The sequence below is a fragment of the Harpegnathos saltator genome, unplaced genomic scaffold (genome assembly GCF_003227715.2).
Source record: "Harpegnathos saltator strain DR-91 unplaced genomic scaffold, Hsal_v8.6 scaffold224, whole genome shotgun sequence".
Classification (NCBI taxonomy): domain Eukaryota; kingdom Metazoa; phylum Arthropoda; class Insecta; order Hymenoptera; family Formicidae; genus Harpegnathos; species Harpegnathos saltator.
In genome coordinates, this window is record NW_020230011.1 from 276,876 (window position 1) to 297,797 (window position 20,922).

Sequence of the window (20,922 nt, forward strand, 5' to 3'; positions counted from 1 at the left end):
GGTAACAGATATGGAATAATGGGAAAAAGATACAGGAAAATATCAAAAGACTATCAATGCGGAAAACAGATCGAATGTGTGTGTGTGTGTGTGTGTGTCTCCTAGGATTGCGAGACGTGAGCAAATTTCATTGTCGTCTTCGTCGTCTTCGTCGTCTTCGTCGTCATCTTCGTCGTCATCTATGTCCTATTTGTCGTCTTCATCTTCGTCGTCTTTGTCGTCTTCGTCGTATTCGTCGTCTTCGCTGTATTCGTAGTCATCCTCGTCATCTTTGTCGTCATCTTCGTCGTTTTCTTCGTCATCTACGTCCTCTTTGTCGTCTTCGTCGTCGTCGTCGTCTCTCCCTCGTCCCTTGATTTGTTATATCATCAATTATGTTGATAATTTCTACCAACTGCTATTACAATTTTGCTTTATCGATATCTTTTAGTTCCTTTTAAATAAAGCGCAAACTCGTTGGAGTTCGCCAGCTGCTTCGACATCCTCTTAAAAAAAAACGGAACAAAACCAAAAAAGCGCGAACATTACTTGTTACCCACTGAGCCGAACTGTGAAGCGTCAGCTACGTAGTTTATGCCCGTAAAATAAATATAGAGGCGCTGCCAAATAAAGTGACTAGAGCTATATCACGACCATAGCCGCTCTGTCAAGCTTCCCGTTTCCTTTTACTTCGCCGCGCATGCGCAGCCAGCCTATCCTATCTAACAAGTCTCACAACATTGGCTAGGAGCAACATTTTATCGCGGTTAGCCGTGGCGGCCGGAGTTGGTGGTCGTTGGTATATCTCATCCCGTCGTTTTACGTCGTCATCGTTCTCTGTAGCCTTGCTCGCGCATCGTATATACGCCGTGTCCGCTCTCTGTCTCTCTTTCTCTCGCGGTTCGTCCAGTGCCGCGAGTGCTCTTGCGCGCGAGCGTTTGTACGCGCTCGCTGTTCCGGGAGCTACGAGGAGAGAAAGAACGACAGCGGATTTCGCACACAGTGATCGCGCGAGTGCGAGCGTCATCCACGGCGATGTCGACGACGCCGAAATGCTTGGAGGAGTCGCTGGGCGGTAAGTGAGAGACAGCCATTACGAGGGGAATGCTCGCTGCGACGCGCCGTCGAATGTTGCACAAAGTGCCGCCATTTCGCGCGGTGTCCCTGTTGCTGCGTCTCCCCCCTCGCTCCGTCTTTCTCTCTCGTTGGCGCCGCGTCACGAACATAAACAAACGCTCCGTTGCTCCGTTCCGCGATCGTCTCTCGTTCGTTTGGCGACACGTCGGCGATGACGCGTCTCACTCGACGCGACGGCCGATCGTGTCCGCGACGAGTTCTCGGGATTTGCTCGTCGCAAAGACCGCGCGACTGCGAATGAGCCGCCGTTGATTGCCCCGGCGATGGGAATGTCGCCGCGTCGACGCCTCGGACGCTCGGCGAGACGCGCATTTCTCGCGACAATCAAACTCACACGTCGCAGCTCGGATCGAAATGTCGAAGCGCCGGGAGCGAGTCGGGGCGCGATTTTGCCGGGATTTTGGACTTGTTGCCGTCGCAGCCGGCGGAGATACAATTTTCGATGTCGCGAACGAATCGATACTCGTCCTGGCTGCTGGCTGCCCCGCGTTGCGAAGTTGCATGGCGCAAGGCTCGACTTCGCGAAGTACGCCGAGCGCGAAACGCCTTTGGCGATTTATCAAGGTTTCGTGGTAATTACGCTCTTATCGTCATTCAATTGTTACAATTGCCGTTGTTATCGTGTCTCGTGTTATATTTAGTACAGGGGAAAAGGGACTTTTCATATTTTTAGATAACGGAACATAATTTGTAGCGCTGTCCCTTAGCATCGAAAAGACTCGAAGCTGACGAAAAATTGCACAATCTGCATGGAATATCGGTTGCACGTTAAACAAGGCGCAATGGGGAAGGTTGAAGTTGTGGACTTGGGAGATCGAGTAAACTTGCGCTGTGTGAAGCTCGCTTTAGACTCGCTCAGCGCGAGCTGTAATTTGCTGCGGAATTTACCGTCGAGTCGAGTTTTATTTGCGAAGGAACGCACGAGGTTCGGAATTACATTTGCAAATTTATACGTACGCTTATACGCTTCGATTCTTCTTCCATTGTTGCTGCGTCGTACGGCGTTGTATCGTACGTAAACAAATGCACAACAACGGAGTCCTATCGTGAGTTACAAATAGTCCAGAGTCAGCTTATTGTAATAACAAATTGCTGCGGTCTCTCTAAGCATTTTCGCTTTTATTACAATATTCCGGAAGATAATATCTTGGGACATTCACTCCGAAATCTCTGTGCATCTCTCTTTCGAAACGTTATTATAATATTCTATTTTGGTTTCCGCTTCCCGATATTATCTATATGAAAAGCTTTTTTGTATATCTCGAATACAAGCGAGATGAACGAAACGTCGTTCGTGGTTTGCGGCTGGCGACGCGATTGGTCGTTACGTCGCTATCTTTATTTGAAGATAACTGCAAGAATAGCCAGAGTAACAACCGTCGATCGCCGGCGACTCTTACAGTTCATTTCGCTCCAGTTCCCGTTCATACGGCGCTTACATGTTTGTTAATTTTGATTTCCGACTTAATTTGCGGTGTCTTTCTCGTCGACGCCGGGCAGATCACCCGACGCGATTGTGATGAAACGAGATAAGATCAGCTGGATATTCAATCTGTATCGAGGAAGCCGTAGACATATTGGCGATTACAACTGGAATCACGAATCATATCCGTGCTTATCAATAATCAAAGAGTCACGGTTAACGGCAACATGTACGCGCTCGGACGATTTACGCGGTTATTAATATCACCTCTGTATGTGTGTGTGTGTATAACTCGCGTGTACGTGTCTCTAATCTCGTTAATTTAGATTAAAAAATCGCCGCGAGAAATTGCACGTTTCAACGTAATTCTAAGAACGATCCAGACTAGCGGATTCCTATTTCTCTCTCTCTCTCTCTCTCTCTTTGTTTGTCTCTTGAAAGTCGCGGTGAAACAGAAATTTCGGCCACGGCTGGATCCTTCATGGCGGGAGAAGTCGGATATTCTATTAATAATTCATAGTCACCTCGGTGTGTGCTAGTTGTACTCGCGAAAAACCGCAAACAACTTGGTCGCGAAATACGGTTGCGAAATACGGCAATCTTTGACGCGTTACTGCCGTACGCGGTGTTGACGATCCTGTTTGTTCTCGTCCATTAATCTCCGTCCCGGGGTAAATACGGCGATTCCACGGAAATCGCTGTTGCTCGTATTCAACTTTGCGCATATTTGCCTCCTTCTCTCTGTCAAGTCTCAACGGATCTTCCGGATATGTCGTGCAACATAAATTGATAAACATTGTAAAGACGATCAGGGAGTTTGCGCGTCGCCTCGCGTCGTGACTTGTTTGACTACGCGCGGCGAATCTCGTCTCCGTCATAGAGGGGGGTGGGGGGGCGAAGGCCACTTGATTTAAGCTCACAGATATGATTTTTATTATTGCCAGCTTTATCTCTGTTTATTTTGCAAAGTAGCGTCTTGTCGGTGCGGCCAACAGAAAAAATAAAACACCTGCCGACTCTTTCATCTCGGCCGTTTAATGGTTCGTTATCAGCTCTCTCTCTCTCTCTCTCTCTCTCTCTCGCGCGCGCACATGCGCGCGCGCGCGCGCGCGCATACCATATTTCTCTCATAATAAATTATAAACGTCTCCGAGGACTTTAACACTAACCAGTGCCGTCCGTGCGATAACAAACCGCAAAGCGCTGCAATAATACTTGACAAATATACAAGAAACTAAATTTATCCGCGAATCGAACTGCTTGATTTTCCTTCGCTTTGTGCTGTATTATTAATTTCGAAACGTCCACGCGCCCCGCCTTGCGAAGTGTTCCTTCTCACATTAGCAGCGAACCGCTTCTCTTTCCAACGCTCGCTCTCTCTCTCTCTCTCTCTCTCTCTCTCTCTCTCTCTCTCTCTCTCTCTCTCTCTCTCTCTCTCTCTCTCTCTCTCTCTCCTCTCTCTCTCTCTCTCTCTCCGTGCAATCTTCCACTTCATTTTTCCGCGCACACGCGCGAATATTTAAACCGTGTCTGGCGAGCGGCATGATTTATTTGCGTATATTCTCCTCGGTCAGGAGAAGCGGTCATAAATTATCCGGGAATAGTGCGGGTATTCAGAGCATTGCGAAGGGGCATTTGACCCCGAAAGCAAAGCGGCCGAATCTCACGCGTGCCATGCAGAATAGATAAACGTATCGTTTCGAGGATTATCAGGAACAAATCTGAGCGTTACAGTTTGCGAAGAACGAAGCAGAAGACAAATCGTGTATTTACCTACCTCGCGGAGATACGGCACACAGAACGGGCGGTGCCCGGCACCTGGTGCTCCAACTGGGAAAATAAAACAAATAAAATCGCGTTGTTCGCGGCGCGTTCGGATTGTTCCGTCACCGTTTCTGAAATCCTCGATCCGTCCCGAGAATCGTTTCGCTCTGCCTCGGAACACACGTCCACGTGGTCGGAATCGGGTCAGCGTCCTGTGAACTCGTTGCCTCTTTGTGTTCTATTTAAATCGAGCGAGAGCCCTAATGAGTACGACGCGCGGTCAAGATCAGGGCCGTGCGTCTCGCGAGCGGTGCACGTCGCCGTCTTTGTTCTTAGCCGGCGGCGAATTGTCCGCACAGTGTCGACTAATAAACAACAGCACGGCGCACGGCGTCATGGAAGATTCCGCCTCGCCTCGCGGGATAACAGTACAGAGCGAATTCGGGCCCGAGGGGGCGACCGATGCGTCACGCTGTTATTTCGAAGGAAACGTCACATGCGCTTTTGGTGCGACACGATATCTCTCTGTCGTCATGCCTGAATTATCATCGACGATCTCGGCGACCCCGAAGTGTCGCGTGCGCGCGACAGAGACAGCGAGACGAAGTAGCGGTATCGAATTTTCGTTATCGAGCGTCCGCCTGAAGAAAGCAAACATCTCGAGTCAACATCCGCGTCTCAATCGCGTTTTCTTCTCGGATAGCGTTTCGATGCGCATCGAGACGCACTTTGCTGATGAACGGGCGTGACACCCGGTGTTTGACGATTAAGATAAATGTCCCAGCAACCGGACGTTTAATTTGTCCCAGTGTCTGATCGCGATTAGAAAATGAGTATATGCCAACGAGAAATGATATAAATATAGATACTATACGAATATATGAATAAATGAATATATGAATGTAGATCTCTTGATGAATTTATCAACGATTGACCATTACTTCGCCAAATCATACGGGTGCATACTTATTCAATTGATTTTTATTTTAATACAAAAGTATCAAATTGTATATCGAATATCTTTCCCCAACTCGTAAAATATTCCGAAGTTTTTTCTACAATAATCATTACTTTCATTCATTATTGTTAAAATAAATGGTAAATATTTTTTTCAAAGTGGTCGGATAAAGTGGGACGTTACTTTATTATGAATTTACGTTTAATCGGCCGGGGCTGACGCCGTGACGGCGTGAAGCGCACCGATGATTGTTGGCGAGATACATCGGCGCGTCTCGAAATAACCGTATCCGCGGTAGTCGTCTCTAATTGCACTTCCGCGAATCATTACCGCGAATCTCGCGCGCACGATCAGAGCGCACGCGATCTCCCGCGCATAGGCGATGTGTCCGACACACGTGCCTACGTGATCGTTCTCAGGCAGTCGCCATTGGGATCTCTTTGTTCGAACGATGCTGAAGCCCGAAGTCGTCCTGGGGAGTATTTCCAAGTTGCTTGGTGGCGTACGTGACTCGGCTCACGCGAGAGTCGCCTCTCTTCTGTCCTTTCCAAACTACCTCTCTCGTCATCATACTTTTACTTGCAAGTTGCACAGCTGTCGACGCTGATCACACTGATTCGCGGCCAAAGTCGTTGAACAATGCGCGAAATTCGAAGCAGATCAGAATGTCCCGGCGCTTCTCTCGCGACGACACGAATTTTCGCATGCTTTTGCTTCGCCCGGCCTGTCCTTGACGGGTGCTTTCATCCCGAGAGAATTTCCAATTTCTTTCTTTCCAAGAAGAGAATTAGAATTTTTGAATAAACCATTCAAAATCACTCATGCCTGACTGCTAAATTCAGTGGCAAAAGTATTTTAATAACATTACGTATCGCTGCTCGAATTGTCATATTATTTACCCAGATTTATCCTTACGCAAGGGAAATTAGATGGCAAGTATATAAGCAAGTATAAGTAAACTTATCTAGGAAAGTAGTATAAAATATAATTAACGATATAGTATATTATATTTGTCAGTGAAAAACTATTTAAGGGATATTTATTTGACATCGTTTGAAACATTTTTTTTTTTTTTATTCACCAAAATTCGCAGTATGGGTTGTGGTCTTTGAAAGTTCACTCGCATTTCTCGCTCGAATTTCTTAAAATTTCGTAGCAAGGATCCTCTGCATTTGTCCTTCTTTCTATTTAGAAAAATGTTTCGAGTGATTTTTTTTCTACGTTGCAATTTGTTCGCACGTTGTAATTTTTCCTCGACGGGGGTAAACAAATTTATATTTCAGGCGAGCACGACAAGCGGCGCAATCGCAAGTCCCACTCGCTCCCGCTTGTATCGTCGTTTAATTTGAAACACAGATAACAGTGTGCGTACGTGATTATCGTACGGCGTGCATACGCCCACATACGTGGTTGCGTCGAGCGCAACTATGGCAGACCGTCGAAAAGGGGACACGAACATGTCTATTTTTAGCCGTGTAAGGACCGTCGCCGGTGATTCTTAATCCGATTGATTAAGACTAGCCGACGGGGAAAATGGCGGACACGTGTCGCGAGTTTTTTCGTCGCGGTGGCAGGCATCATCGTGACTTCCTTTTTGTTGGAGTCGCCTTGCATCGATCGCGTAACCGCTCGATACGCGTTGCGCTTCTAATTGCGAGGCAATGAGCAGGCAAACGAGCCGACCGACTGACCATTCTTTCTCGGGAAGACTCGAGAGACACGCGCGTTTAATCTCCCGCGTATAATATCACTGTCGTTATCGCTTCGTTATTCGAGAAACGGTGCGCCTTTGATCGTTACTGCACGTGCACGACGACGATGTTTTGAATTCCGCATTCCGAATGTTTACTCTTACAAGTAAACCTCGGGAAACGTCAGACCCCGATTTGTTGCCAATTTTTTATAGTTATCTTTTATGTCGAAATATGAAGAAATTTGTTATCGTTTTTAGCTTAAATAATTTTTTTCAATTTTTTCGAAATTTTTCAAGTTCCACACAAGTACACTGAAGCGTAAACTAGCGTAAAACTGAACACTTTTTCAACAGCATGACGTCAGCCATATTAGATCCGCCATTTTGAATTTTGCAAAACGGTTCTGATTCATAATCGGCGACATGTGTGCGCCGATTATTATGAAGTTTCAGCAAATCAGATATATATACATTTTTAAGAAATATTCTTTTAAATATGTATAAAATAGTGCAAAACTTTAAAAATTTAGAAAAATTTGAAAAAATTGAAAAAATTGAAAAAATTAATTTAAGCTAGAAATGATAACGGATTTCTTCATATTTTGACATAAAAATAACTATAAAAAAATTGGAAACAAATCGGCGTCTGACGTTTCCCGAGGTTTACTTATTAGCAGCGACTGTTAGGTCGACTGGAGCGCGCCGCAACGATACCTCCGTCTGCGGCTTGTCGTAACGGAGACCGAGTTTGCGATCGACGTTGACGCGAGAGGTATGAAAGCTCAAAGATCAGCTTGCATCCTGCGACCGGGTGTGTCATCGTCTCACGCGTGTCACTGCTAGCACGTGCGCACTTGACAGCCACGTGTCTCATCTCGACTTTGACGTCCTCGGTCACGCGCCGCTGTTTCTTTCTTTTCGTTTCCTCTCTTTTTGTCGGCCTGCGATGCTTGATACTCGCGCGATCTTGTCGCGCTGAACTTCTCGTCGCTGAACTGATCACTCGCATGATGTGTGTGTCTCTCTCCAGTTTGAAAATTAAGTTTCTTCCATCGATTTATTTCTGAGACCCGACCTCCAGGGCGTCTCACTTTTATCTTTGTTCTTCTCGCTGCCGCTCGCCGAAATTCAGTCCCTTTGATTCTTTTGTCTCCACGACGCTGAGCGAGAGCATTCGGGACAGGCGCGATCGAAAGCGACGTGTCAGCTTCATTGATCGGTAGCGCAAGGTCAGGTTAATGAAGGTTAAGCGACAGTTATCGTAAGGCAATTTACGGGGGATGGGTAATTGCGCAAACGGTGCAGTCCGAGGCTGTGCTGTTTAACGTGAGGTAACGGATATCTTTAGAGATCAGCTGTTGACATTTCCAATAGCAGCGGCGCTGCATCCAACGACAAACCGGAGCCGCAAAGTGAGGTCCGATTAAATGGTCGGATTAAATTCTCCGCTGAGCGAAAGGCGAACGAAAACGGCGCTGAAAAACATTCACACCGATGTCACGAGTTGATGACGTGGGACTCATTCCCGGTCCCGCGAGCGCACATACATACGTGATAAGCAATATTTCAAGCGAATCTTTTATCGCAACTCGCAGTCTTTGTCGTCGTACGCGCATACGTTACGTTTGCATCTGGCGATCGGGCGATACGGTTTGGCGCGCGAATGAAAGCTCCGATTGGTCAGCGTCATCAGCCGACGTAGTCTCACCAGGTCAACCCGGACGCGGTCGCTGGTGTCGCTGAGGCAGCGGCAATCCGCCGGTCTCCAGACCTGCTCCGGGCTTTGATCCCCAACGGTATTCATTGACGTTTACCATTCGATGACGGGCGGCTCTTTCGTCTCTTTCGTCCGTTGGCGCGACGCGTTTATCGCGGCCGTGAGTCTTCTCTCTCTCTCTCTCCGGCGCTAATTAATATACTCATCGTATGTAAACCTAGGCGGATTACGCAAATGCGCGGCTCGCGCCGAGGACCGGGGACGGGCGCGTATTTATTATGCGTGCGAAAACACCACCGTATCTCGTCGACACGGCTGGTGAATCCGCCTCGGATTTAAACTTACCGTGAGCCGCTGACGACACGCGCGGCGTCGCGCGAAATCGCAACGACGACGACTCGCCGCGGCTCGCTCGCGGCGGTCACGCGACCGCGGGAAACACGAAACGCGCGTATCGTCAATTGTTTTCCGGCGGACGCGTGTGCCGGGTTATATAATGCGTACTGATAAATGGTCATGATTGATAAACACGTTACCTTCGCTTTGGCGCATGAGCGACCAGCGAAGCGTTATCTTCTTGCGCACAAGTAAACATTGGCCGTTTTCCGGCTATGACTACACTAAATTACACCGTGCTACACCGTGTAAAGTATTTGTTGGAGCGCAGTTTAATCTCTTTGTGTAACACCAGAATGCATTACCAGGTTTGTCATTCTTATTTTTATGAGTATCTTACGGATCTATATAATTCTAAAACAATTAAAGGAATAAGAATTTTTCAAAAAGTCCATTATGCAATTACAAAAATGCAATTACATTATTGCATTGTTTACATACAAGTAGTTCTGAAAGGAAGTAGAAAGAAGATATATGAGGAAATTTATTTTAACAGGATATGTAAATAAAAAAAAGTCCTAATTATTTTTTTTTTATATTATATGTAGGTTACGTTCACACTAATTAAATATATTTATTATTGTAAATTATATTCGTACTGAAGGAATAAAAACAGTTACCATCTGTTACATAAAATATTTCGAAATATTGGTAGCATTGATATGATCTGCAACTCAGACTTTTGCTGTATAGAGCAGTATAATATTGCGTCATTGTTGGAACATTCTGTGTTGGACACAGTGTTACACTGTAGCCTCCGTGACCCTTGCTGGAAAAAACGGCCATTGTCTGCGCTGTGCATAATTGCACAGAATGGCAGAAGGATTTTTTTTTTTCTTCGACGAACGCCTCGCGACACAACCGTATACGTGATGAATTCGTCTCTTTTAACATTGCGTGTAAATATACAATACAAATATAATTCCACTTGTACATGTAACATACATGTGTAATTCTGAGAGGATAACATTTCCTGTCGTAAATATCAGAAGCTTACCGAGAAAAAGAGATCGCGATATCTCTTTGCTGATTAATGCTCGGTATTAATTAACATGTCCGACGCAGATGGAACGAAGCAGTGTATATTTGGTTTTTCCTTATTAAAATGGTAATATATTTCTTCGGGAGAGAAATTTCTGGCAGCCGCCTGATATGACGCGTCGTTTTTCGCGCTTACCAAAACGTTGCACAGCGCGAGCAAAGTTCGCACGCGCGCCGCGAAAGATTTATGTCGAGCCGGCCTTGCGTCTCGTTTTTAACGGCGTTTTTTATCGAGTCGATTTTTCCATTTTCCTACGGTCTCGCTCGACGTAACGTTTATCTTCGTCGGTATCTTCGTCGGACTAACAACGCGAATCGACGTAACGTATCGTTCGATCTGCCTGGGAATGCGATGTAACCGATTGCATTGTCCGCAATCTCTCGCATATAGCGTAGGTGCCGGCGGAAATTCTTTTGTTGAAAAACCAGCGTTTGCTTCGGCCTCGGGGAAAATTGAGTGTTCGACGTGCAATAACGCCGAGCGATAAGCGACGTAAAAGGGGACGATCGTTTATTTTTACGAAGCTCTGCGATATATCTCGGAATATATTTTCTCGAGTTTAACTTATCTCACAGCGCGAGCGCGACAGGTCACTTCGAGCAAAAATCCAAAATAATAAGAATTCTACATGCAGATTGACGAGGAAGAGAAATTTGTGTAGAGAGAAGAACGTATGACTCAACGTATGACGTTGGAAAGAATAATTACAAAGACGAGTGTCTGCGCAAATGATTTTATCGTCGCATCTTGATTACATCTTGACTCGCGCGACGAAATGTTCCCGCTCGCACGTCTCGCTGTTTATTTTGAACACGTCAAACAAAGAAATGACGTTCGAGTATCTTGTATCATTTTTATTTATCGTCTCGACGCGATAACACGTCGATGAATAACTAGCAGCGTGTGATCGTCACTCATTTTTACGATCCGCGGCCCCGCGAAGGAACACATTAATCGCCCCGCCGGCAAGAAACGCGACGAATCCACCGTGTAATCGCGAACTTCGGCAAACTCGTGCGCGACGGCGGTTTATTGTTCAGTCGTCCGATTATTATTTTCCCGCTGAGAAAAAGGATATTAAACGGCGGCGCACACCTAGGCAGAATGTACGTATCTGGGTGTACACGACGCGGCCGTTTCTCGCGCACCTCTCCTTCATTTTCCCGCAGCTCCGATGCATTGTTTTTCGCAAAATCGCCCCGAGCGAGATCGCCGGGCGGCGCGCGGTTGCGTCGTTTTATCGACGAGACGCGCTTCGCTCGATTATCGCGATGTTCTCTTGGCCCCGCGCTATATTGGCTGCGTTCAGCAGAACTCAATGTTTTGTAAACGGTTTAGTGATACATTGCAACAGTTTGGATGTTCTGCTGAACACTCTTTGTACTCGTCAGAGTGGTACATATATATATATATATATATTTTTAAACACCGAACTAACCTTTCATTACTTGCTGTAAAATAGTTCTACATGCATTTTTATTATTCAGCTGTTACATTTGATACACTTATTACATTAAAAAAAGATCTATATAAAATTTGAAACGTTTCTTCTTATTTTTGCTTATTTGCGAAGTATATTTCATTATTAAATTATTTATACATATCTTTTTCTAATTGCTCGTGCACTTGTATAGAATCTACATTATATATAACGTCTTTGTATGTGTATTACGCTTCACATAAATTGGGAGCATCCATCGTGCTCAACATGTTGTGCTTAGATTCAGCTTACTTTTAGTTCGCTGAAAAACACGGCGACCGCTGAGTAAACATGTTGAACCGCTGAGTCCGTTTAATACCGTTCCGAAGAAAATCATAAAACGGTGTTGCAACTGTTTTGTCCTGCTGAACGCAGCCATTGATTTGTCGGATCGACGCGCCGAAAGCACGGGCGTGCGTCCTCGCGTTCTTCGCTTACGAAGCTTACTCGAATAGGTGAACGAACTCGAGGTAAACTTTGCTGAACCTTTGATGACGCACGGTCAGAGGAACGGAAGGACGGCTGGATAATCGTGCGCGCGGCACGCCGACATTGTAGCCGTCACGCGTCGTCGTGAAACGTCATCGCTGATAAATGCGTCTAACAACCGGCAATCGCGTTTTCCCTTCGTCTGTCGATCGGCTCGTTGCTCATCTCGCTATCCGCTCGGCCTGATAAAATCCATCGTCTCCCCTAATCCCCCCGATGAAGGCACGACCTTTTTCCTCTTCCGAGGGAGGCCACGTTGCGCGTCGAACATCGCCATGCAAATGCGACACGCAAGTGCAAGCTCTCTCTCTCTCTCTCCCTCCCTCCCTCCCTCTCCCCTCTCTCTCCCTTTCTCCCTCTCTCTCTCGGTGAGCTGAGGAATATTCATGCGTCTTTGTGAAGCTACAACTTGTAAGCAGCTTTTGCCGTCATCGTTGTAGAACACGCAGGTTGACGCTTCTTCCGTCGCAAATAACATTTTCCCGCGCTCTTAAGCCGGCGCGGCGCGACTTTGGTGAAAAGTATATTATTAAACGTACGTTCGAGTTTTAAGAGAGATCTTTCTCTCTGCTGTGCTTTATTCGACGCACATGCGTAGCCAGCACATTTTTTTATTAGTAGACTGTTAAAGCGTCGGGATAATTAACGGATAATTAACGCTGACTATGGCAGGACACGTGTCAAGCGGTAATTGACAAACGACACGAACTTGACAAAATTAAATTATTTCTCTTTAGACAGACGTTTTCTTCTTCACGCTGCGCGTCGGCATCGTTATTACGAGCGGACGAACGCCAGATTAGCCTGATAAGCGTGAACAAAAGATACGGAGACCGTCGCGCTTTGACGAGTATTTTTTAAGTCGTACTTTTCCCCCTCTGGAGGAATTCGTTAGGCGGCAGGAAAGACGGCGACGCTTATTTGCGTGCCCATTGTTCCGATGTATCTTAACTTCTGACCCAGATCTTTTCGCGCGTTGTACGGAAACGCGGTTGAAAAATGTCGGAATCGTAAGAAAAAGAGAGAGAGAGAGAGAGAGAGAGAGAGAGAGAGAGAGAGAGAGAGAGAGAGAGAGAGAAGGAAATTTACAAATCGTAAGAAAATCACACAAACACAACAGACGATCGGATGACGCGCCGCCCGGGCCGATTGACTCATTACGATTGCGAAAACCTCTCAAGCGGAGATGCGAATAACTCGCTCCGAAGGAGCAACCACGTGCGCCGCCAGGAGCTTGAACCGCGGTGCTTTCGTAATCGTGGAAATTGAAGCACGGAATATGCGAATTCTCAGCCGTTAGGCAGAAATCGCGCAAACGGTACTTTAACTCGCGAGATTTCGCAAGGATGATTTGATTCTCATTACGTGGCTCGTCGCGGAGTTTACGGGCACCGCGGCGTTTCATCGTATCGCTTTACGACCTGCGCGAGTGTCAACGGGCCGGGGAACGCCGCGCACCGTGAATCGCTAATTGTTTCGTATGAGCGTAACTATGAAAAAAGAACAAAATTATTCACGTGCAGCAGCGACGGATTTCTTTCATCTGCGCCGTTAGGCTCCCGCGGAATTAGAAAGTCGATCTTATATTGTCCTTTATCGTCGCTCGCTCGTCGTTACTCCGTCACGCGCGTCGAGCAACTTTGTTAGCATACAATCGTTAGCGGACGAAATCGTCCCGCGCCGTGGTGGCGGAGACAATAGCTCTCGTACGATCGTCATTCCGTCGAAGCGGGCACGACCGACTTTAATTCGTACGTCGCGTCGCCTACGTAAAAGTCCCGGAACGTCGAAAAGTCGCGGACGCGCGGATACGTCACTGCCGGCGGTATCAGCTATGTTCTCTCTATTTTTTTGTCGCACGTCGCCATTTCGTGCGCGGAAATCATGACTCACGTTGCGAGAGGCAGGCTTGCCGAGAAATCACCGCGCGTTCGGAAAACGTCGACTGTGCACGCGCCAATGAAATATATCGATGACACGTGTCTCCTCCTCGATGCGTGAAAATCACTTACGCAATCGTGACTCGCGATCTCGCTCGCGACGATTAACGACGGGGTGTCGCGTACGGGACGCGGCGATCGATACTGTAAAGTACAAGTCGTACCGGCGGCGCTTGTATTATTTACCACAGGGATATGAAATTTCCCTTCAACTTGACCTCGCGCGATTGGCGCAATCAATACGGCGGCCGTTGCTGTTATTTTTAAAGATGTTACCGTATCATCGTGCGTATATCGTTCAACGACACTCACCCTCCGCGGTGCTGCGTGTCTCCGTCTCGATCTCGGGCGAAGCTTCGTGAAGAAGCAACGAGAGGCTGGGGGACGCATTAAATATCTCGTCGCTCCCGAAGACGCCGGCTGGCCATAACGCGCGGGAGTTTAATAGCCTCGCGGAGGGAGCGAACGACTTTAATCGTAAGTTTGAAGCGCGCGGAGAGAGAGAGAGAGAGAGTATAGCGGGAAGCATACATTCTTACATAAAGGCATAACGCACAACGCATAAGGAAATAAACCAATCAGAGAATCTTCATTTCTATTGCCACGCTTGAAATGAAAGACTCTGATTGGTCCATTTCCTTGTGCGTTGTGCATTATGCCTTTGTGTAAGAGTGTGTGTATGTGTGTGCGCGCGCTTCTCGCTTAAAGCGGCAAGCACATACTTCTGCAGAACGCATAATGCATAAGCAAATGAACCAATCAGAGTCTTTAATTTCCATCCCCACTCTTCGCTCCGAGGATCTAGCGGAGTTCAGAAAACATAATGGAGAAAGTGTCGAAAAGTTCATAAGGACGAATTTTTATGGTTAAGTTAGCCATAAGAAAGAAGTGTTGTCGCGCACGCATTGTTCTCTTTATTGTACTTCTGATTAGAATATCTCTCAGATTGACGATAATATTACGGTGCTTATTTTCTCATACAAAATGTCTTTTTCATATTCTAGCCTTAGCTCGTCCGAAACACATGGGCGATATTTGCGTGGCGCAATATTATTATGCGCATTTGTATGTGCGTCGCTCCGTGCCATACTATGCGTTATGCATTATGTGTTAAGTAAAAGTATGTGTGCTCCCCGCTTAACAGACCTTCTGCCTGAATTTGCGCAGAATCATGGGTGGAGCTGAGCCCCGTGCCGGAACGGGTAACACCGCAGCCGTTTAGCAGCGCCGGCGAGGAATACCTGCGTCTTCTGCGGGAGGCACAAAGGGACTCCACACACTCGTCCGAGAGGCATTCCCTGGCATCTTCGCACCGAAACAGCCCAAAGGGCAGGTAAGAAGTGCCGCTCTTTATTTTCAATTATCGTTGCGCTCCGCACCCCTCTGAAAGCTGGAGTCCGCCGTCAAATGTGTTTTTGGAACAATGGAGAGGTACGCGATGGTACCTGCACGGATATTCCAACGCCGAAGCATTATAAATATTTCGACGGAGTATCGACAGGCTGTGTTTCGTCTGTTTTTCTCTCTCCGATCAGCGAACAAATATCGCTATGAACGAAGCGATCAGTTTTCGAGTGGAATTATATGTCGAGAAAAAAACAGACGAAACGTGTGTTTCGCGAGGCAAGGCTTTCGAATCAGTCGGATATTGCGCCGGATAATACGTCCGTCTGCGGGTTTCGCGTTTTCTTCATGAGCCTCGAGAAGAATCGAGATATTTCGAGATATTGCCTGATCTTTGAGCTTCTGGGTACCTTGGAGGTCTTTATATACGATGCTTCGCGGTTTCGGAAAGTTTCTCGCCGTCTCGCGCTGGCGTAAGAGCCGAGGATAACATTTTCGCAATTATTGGGTTGGCAACCAAGTGATTGCGGATTTTGTCGACAGATGGATTTTACACTTTCTTTTGTTTCGTTAACGTGTTCAAAGTACCTAACCTATATTTTTTTCTTATTGTTTAGACTTCTACCTTTCATTTAGTACAAAAATTATATCGATTAGTTGTTTAGTTTTGTTTTTATCCCAATTTAAAAATGGAAGAGCAAGACGTGCACTTCAGACATATTTTATTGTATTATTTCCGAAAAGGCAAGAACGCATCGCAAGCACACAAGAAGTTACGTGCCGTATATGGGAATGAAGCCTTGAAAGAAAGGCAGTGTCAAAATTGGTTTGCCAGATTTCGTTCTGGCGATTTTTCATTGAAAAATGCTCAACGATCTGGCCGTCCAGTTGAAGTCGATGAGACCCATATCAAGGCCATTATCGATTCAGATCGTCATAGCACAACACGTGATATTGCAGAGAAGCTCAATGTATCGCATACATGCATTGAAAAAAATTTTAAAAAGCAAATTTAAAATTTTGAATTTTCATTCTTATTTAAAATCCGCAATCACTTAGGTGCCAACCCAATACAACATCACGTACCGCTCTTCCGAGGTTATTCGAACGAGTGCGAACGCAACGGAGTCGAGTCCCGATCCCGATCCCGAGGCCGGGCACTCGGAGAATCGAAAGGTGTGCTCCGAAGCGAGTAGTCGGTCAACACAAGCCAACAAAGCCGGCCGTTCAACCCGACGCTTATATCGCTCCGAGTCTCCGACCGCCCACCCGCTGATCTACGGGCGCGTAAAAAGCTCGCTTTCCACTCCCCTATCTCTTTCACGACGGAGGGTCTCGGTTTAAGAAAATCAGCGACTTCATTTTCGCGTCTTCGTCATGCCTTGAAGAATCCGAGTCCGAGGTATGGCGACGACTCTTCGTGCGAGTCTTCATCCGTGCTCGAACGCCTCGAGAGCCCACATGTCTCGGAACGCCTCAAGACTTCTAGATAAGACCAGAAAAAGGAGGATAACCTACTGACACATTGGCTGCGTTCAGAAAGCATAACAACGGTTGAGTGATCGCCTCTCTCGAAAGATGGATGTTATTAGTAGATGTAGGAGGATACACCAATCGTAGGCAACTCTTACTGAGCAGTTGAACGATCTTGTATTTTTTTAAGGCAGCCGACAGCGGCTGTGTTGTGCGCCTCGGCGAGTTGCGGACTCAGTCTCGCCGCGCCGCGCGCTGCGACAGCCGTCCGGCAATTTTGATTCGACGATTACACACGTGCGGCGCGATCGGGAAAAATAGGCCGAAAGGCGACAGAAATGTCGGGAGATGTATGAAATGTATCTACAAAGTCACCGTCAATAATGCTACAGTTGTGTTTCCTGTTTGTGTATTTTCTTTCAACTTCTGACGCAAAGCGGCTGGAAGTTCTCGGAACGCGCCTCTTGCTTGCAAAATATCGCAAACTTTCGTCTCTCTTTCTCTCGGAGTGAAGTCGTCAGTCACGGAGGCTTGACGCATATCGCTACTGATTCGATTATCTCGATCTATATCTGCGCTCTCTGATCAAACGACGCATCAAGCTCGATTCTCGGCCGGAATGATGTCACAATGGACGAAAATAGCGATATCGCGTGTCACGCCCACGAAAACTAGTCGCAGACGCGTTCGCAAATAAACACTCGTATTTACATACTTTTTTTCTATATCGGTACGTACGTGACGAAAACGGGCGCAACGGCAGTGCGTGGCGATCATCTTAAGGGTATCATCGAAATAACGTCGTCGTGCCGCGCGCGTGTGCGGCTCCCCGCGACAAATCTCTTGGCAGCGGAACAAAAGCGGCGTTCCTTTGTGCGACTGACGAACAAAGGGTGCGAATTTTCGAGACGTACAAGGTGACTCACCGGGATTTTTTAGCCGTTTAGACCAGTGTTTTTTTTCAACCTTTTTTATCTCACGGCACACTTGAACTTATAGTTATAAACTTCCACGACACACTTAAATTATGATGATCAAAAAAAGAGTATAAAAAGGAATATACCTTTTTTGATTTATTTATTAACACAAAAAAGAGCATCATCACGGCCAAAAAATGAAACAAAACAATTTATTATAATTTATTATAATTTATTATAATTCGTGATAAAAAGATAATTAAATTTCTAAAAAAATTTTCGCCGCACACCTTAGACCCTCTCACGGCACACAGGTTGAAAATCACTGATCTAGACTAATATTTTGCCTTTTTTTGTTTTCAAGAGTGGAACGTTGTTACGAAGATGTTAGCGTGCGACGGAACGGCATCGATTTGTTCCTCTCGCCCCGCCGTTGTCGGTGGAATCAGCACGGCCGTGTCTTTCGCGGAATGTCATCTCGAGCGTGAAATTCGCCGCGATCATGTTATCGACAATGTCATTCGCGTATCGCGAATATCCGTGTTGGAATTTCTCTCTCTCTCTCTCTCTCTCTCTCCGAGGGCTGACGGGATGTGAATGACACGTGACGCGATGCGACGCGCGCCACTCTGAACCGCTCGAACAAGCTCAAACATTCAGCACCCTGTCGGTGTTTGCCTCCGCGATCGCGGACTATTATCGCCAGCTACCTGTTTCTTTGCGCGGAATTCTTCACAAGGGAGTCTTTGCCGCAGGCGGCGGTTAAGCCGCTCGTCAAATATTGTCGCGCCGTCGACCGAGTGTTCTCCATGCCAGCCTGACGGACAGGAGGAGCTCGAGCTTATCGTTGCTCGCGTAGAATTTGATAACAAAACGTAACTAACTCTGGTTGCGTTTTGCGATAGCAGTTATCATAAAATGGTCGACGCGTATGTTTCACTAAGATACGACGAAATTGTTCTCTTCGGGCGATTGGGAAATTACAACAAAGTGTGTGTGCGACGCGAGACTGTTATTCGAATGTATTCTGTAAATTCCCCGGAGAGGAATCTCCCTGTAAACGAACAACAATTCGGACTCGGAGTAACCGTGAAAATATCGCCATTCGGAATCGCGCAAGAGTGACCGTTAAACTCGCACCTAAAGTGAGTCCTTAATCCGTACGAGCCGATTGGAGTGCCCTAGCTTCAAGCGACGGGGACAAACGCATACGAGATTTTCCTTTCTACTTTAAGTGAAAATATTCACTCGCGACGATTCAGAGCGAAGGAATTCACACAGAGTGTTGCACGGAGCAGGAAAAGTCGCTCGCTTTCAGAGGACCCGGCTGTGTCGCTTTACGCTTCGAGTGAAGTCTTGCCCGGAGCAATTTCGACGAGAAATTATACAGGACGTCTCGTTGCGCGAGGCAAGGACGAGATTCGCGATCGTCGCTGCAATCCTACGGACGATAGAGACTGCGAGTTAAATCGCGCGAATTTTTATCGAAAAACCTCCCCCCCCCGTAAGCTCAGTCGGAGGGTTGATAACGCGTAAACCCTGCGCATTATACACGCGTTGCGTAATTTACATATCACCTAGATGCATTTTTAGCGCACTCTTCGCGAGGGCGCATCGACGATAACGGACTCGATAGCAGCCCGGCGATAGCCGACCTCTTTTTTTTTTCTTCTTTTTCTTTTTTTCATATCGCCGTGCAGCGACGTGTCACGCGCCGGAATAACCGCATCGCCGACTGCATTGCGACTCGCGACCGATCGACGTCGTCGCGACTTTGTAAAGTGTGCGATCACGCGTGCGTGGGATTACGGATTTCCAAGGTGAAGATTTATCGCCGCGAGTTCCCCGCTCGCTGCTTATCGCGAATTGCACGCTTATCGCGCGTTCTAGGTGAAATTCACGACGACACTGTTTTGCGAACTTACCAATGTATGTCAGTGGAAAGGAAAAGCACGGCGGAAAATCTTCGCGGGGAACGAAGTTTCGCGGAGGGAACACGCCGGTATCCTGGTGTGCACTATAATGCATGCGGAAAAGAGAGGAGAAAAAGATCGGTGGAATTAATTCTCAAGAACTAGATTTTCAGTCCTCGAGAACCGGAGGGGGGGGTCCCGCCTCGCGTGTCGCTTTGCGTAGCTGTGTCAATGTCGTGTTAATTGAGCCGACTTTCTCCCCTCCGCATATAAATCAAATAAAACAATTCGATCGAATCGATGGAACGACGCGCCGGTCTTACACAAATTACGGGCTCGTTTGCGATTCAAATTAGCGCCGAGCACGGAAACAAAGGCGTTATCTACACTCACACAAGCGCGTTATTTACACTCCGACGTTGCTGGCATCACACAGCAATTATTTGCTTTAACATCCTCGCGCTTTGGCGCACGCTAGGACAAATAAATAAAAAAAAAACATGACATAGGAGAGGGAGAAAAAGCGCGGAAAAAATTTATTCCACCGGATGGAATTGAATCATTCACAGCTGCGTTTCGAGTATCTGCAAACACACTTCGTTGAATCGTCACGGCTATATCGAGCTCGCACGCATCTCGACATGGTCTGCGGTGGATCAATACCGAAATATCCCTCAAGCCGACGAAAGGGGATTTGCATATGATTAATTAATTGGCGAGGTAATAAAAATACCAGTGGAATCGAATTCGTGGTCGGAAGGAAAGCGCGCCGAGCGATTGTGAAACAAACACTGATCAAAGAAGCAAGATCGACTCACGATATCGAGGAGATGCTCGACGCGGAGAATCTTCCCTCGCACCCGTGGGGGTGCGCTCTCCCCTTTGTAAATTGTAATAACACGGCGTTTCCTTCGATTTTTGCAGTCCGAAAAGCCCGCCGAACAGCCCGAACACGGAACTCTCGATTGAAGATGAGCTCAAGGGAGTCTATATCAATTACAGCAGCAGCAGCAGCAAGGTCAGTTTCATAATCGATTCTTACTACGTTATGTGTGCGACTGTAGGAAGCCTCGCGCGCGTCTTCCATGTGTGTGTGTGTGTGTGTGTGTGTGTGTGTGTGCAGCTATATTTACTTTCATTATGTCGCACGTACACTATGATCGCGGCCGTTGCGGAGTCGAATGCCCCAGAGAAGCGCGTCGAGATTGCGATCGAATTTCTCCTGCGTGAATAAATTGACGATAATGACGATAACCG

The 20,922-nt window shown here is 46.9% G+C and overlaps 1 protein-coding gene across 1 annotated transcript in view; it reads left to right on the plus strand.

The window, feature by feature from the left end:
* Window positions 1-724: 724 nt before the first annotated feature.
* BNIP3 (BCL2 interacting protein 3) overlaps window positions 725-20,922 on the plus strand; it is a 37,680-nt gene continuing 17,482 nt past the window's right edge. The window contains exons 1-3 of the mRNA XM_011150705.3: window positions 725-1,054; window positions 15,186-15,351; window positions 20,590-20,683. Of these exons, the coding sequence (XP_011149007.1) occupies window positions 1,015-1,054; window positions 15,186-15,351; window positions 20,590-20,683 (300 nt within the window). The 5' untranslated portion in view covers window positions 725-1,014. The remainder of the gene's footprint in view (window positions 1,055-15,185; window positions 15,352-20,589; window positions 20,684-20,922) is intronic.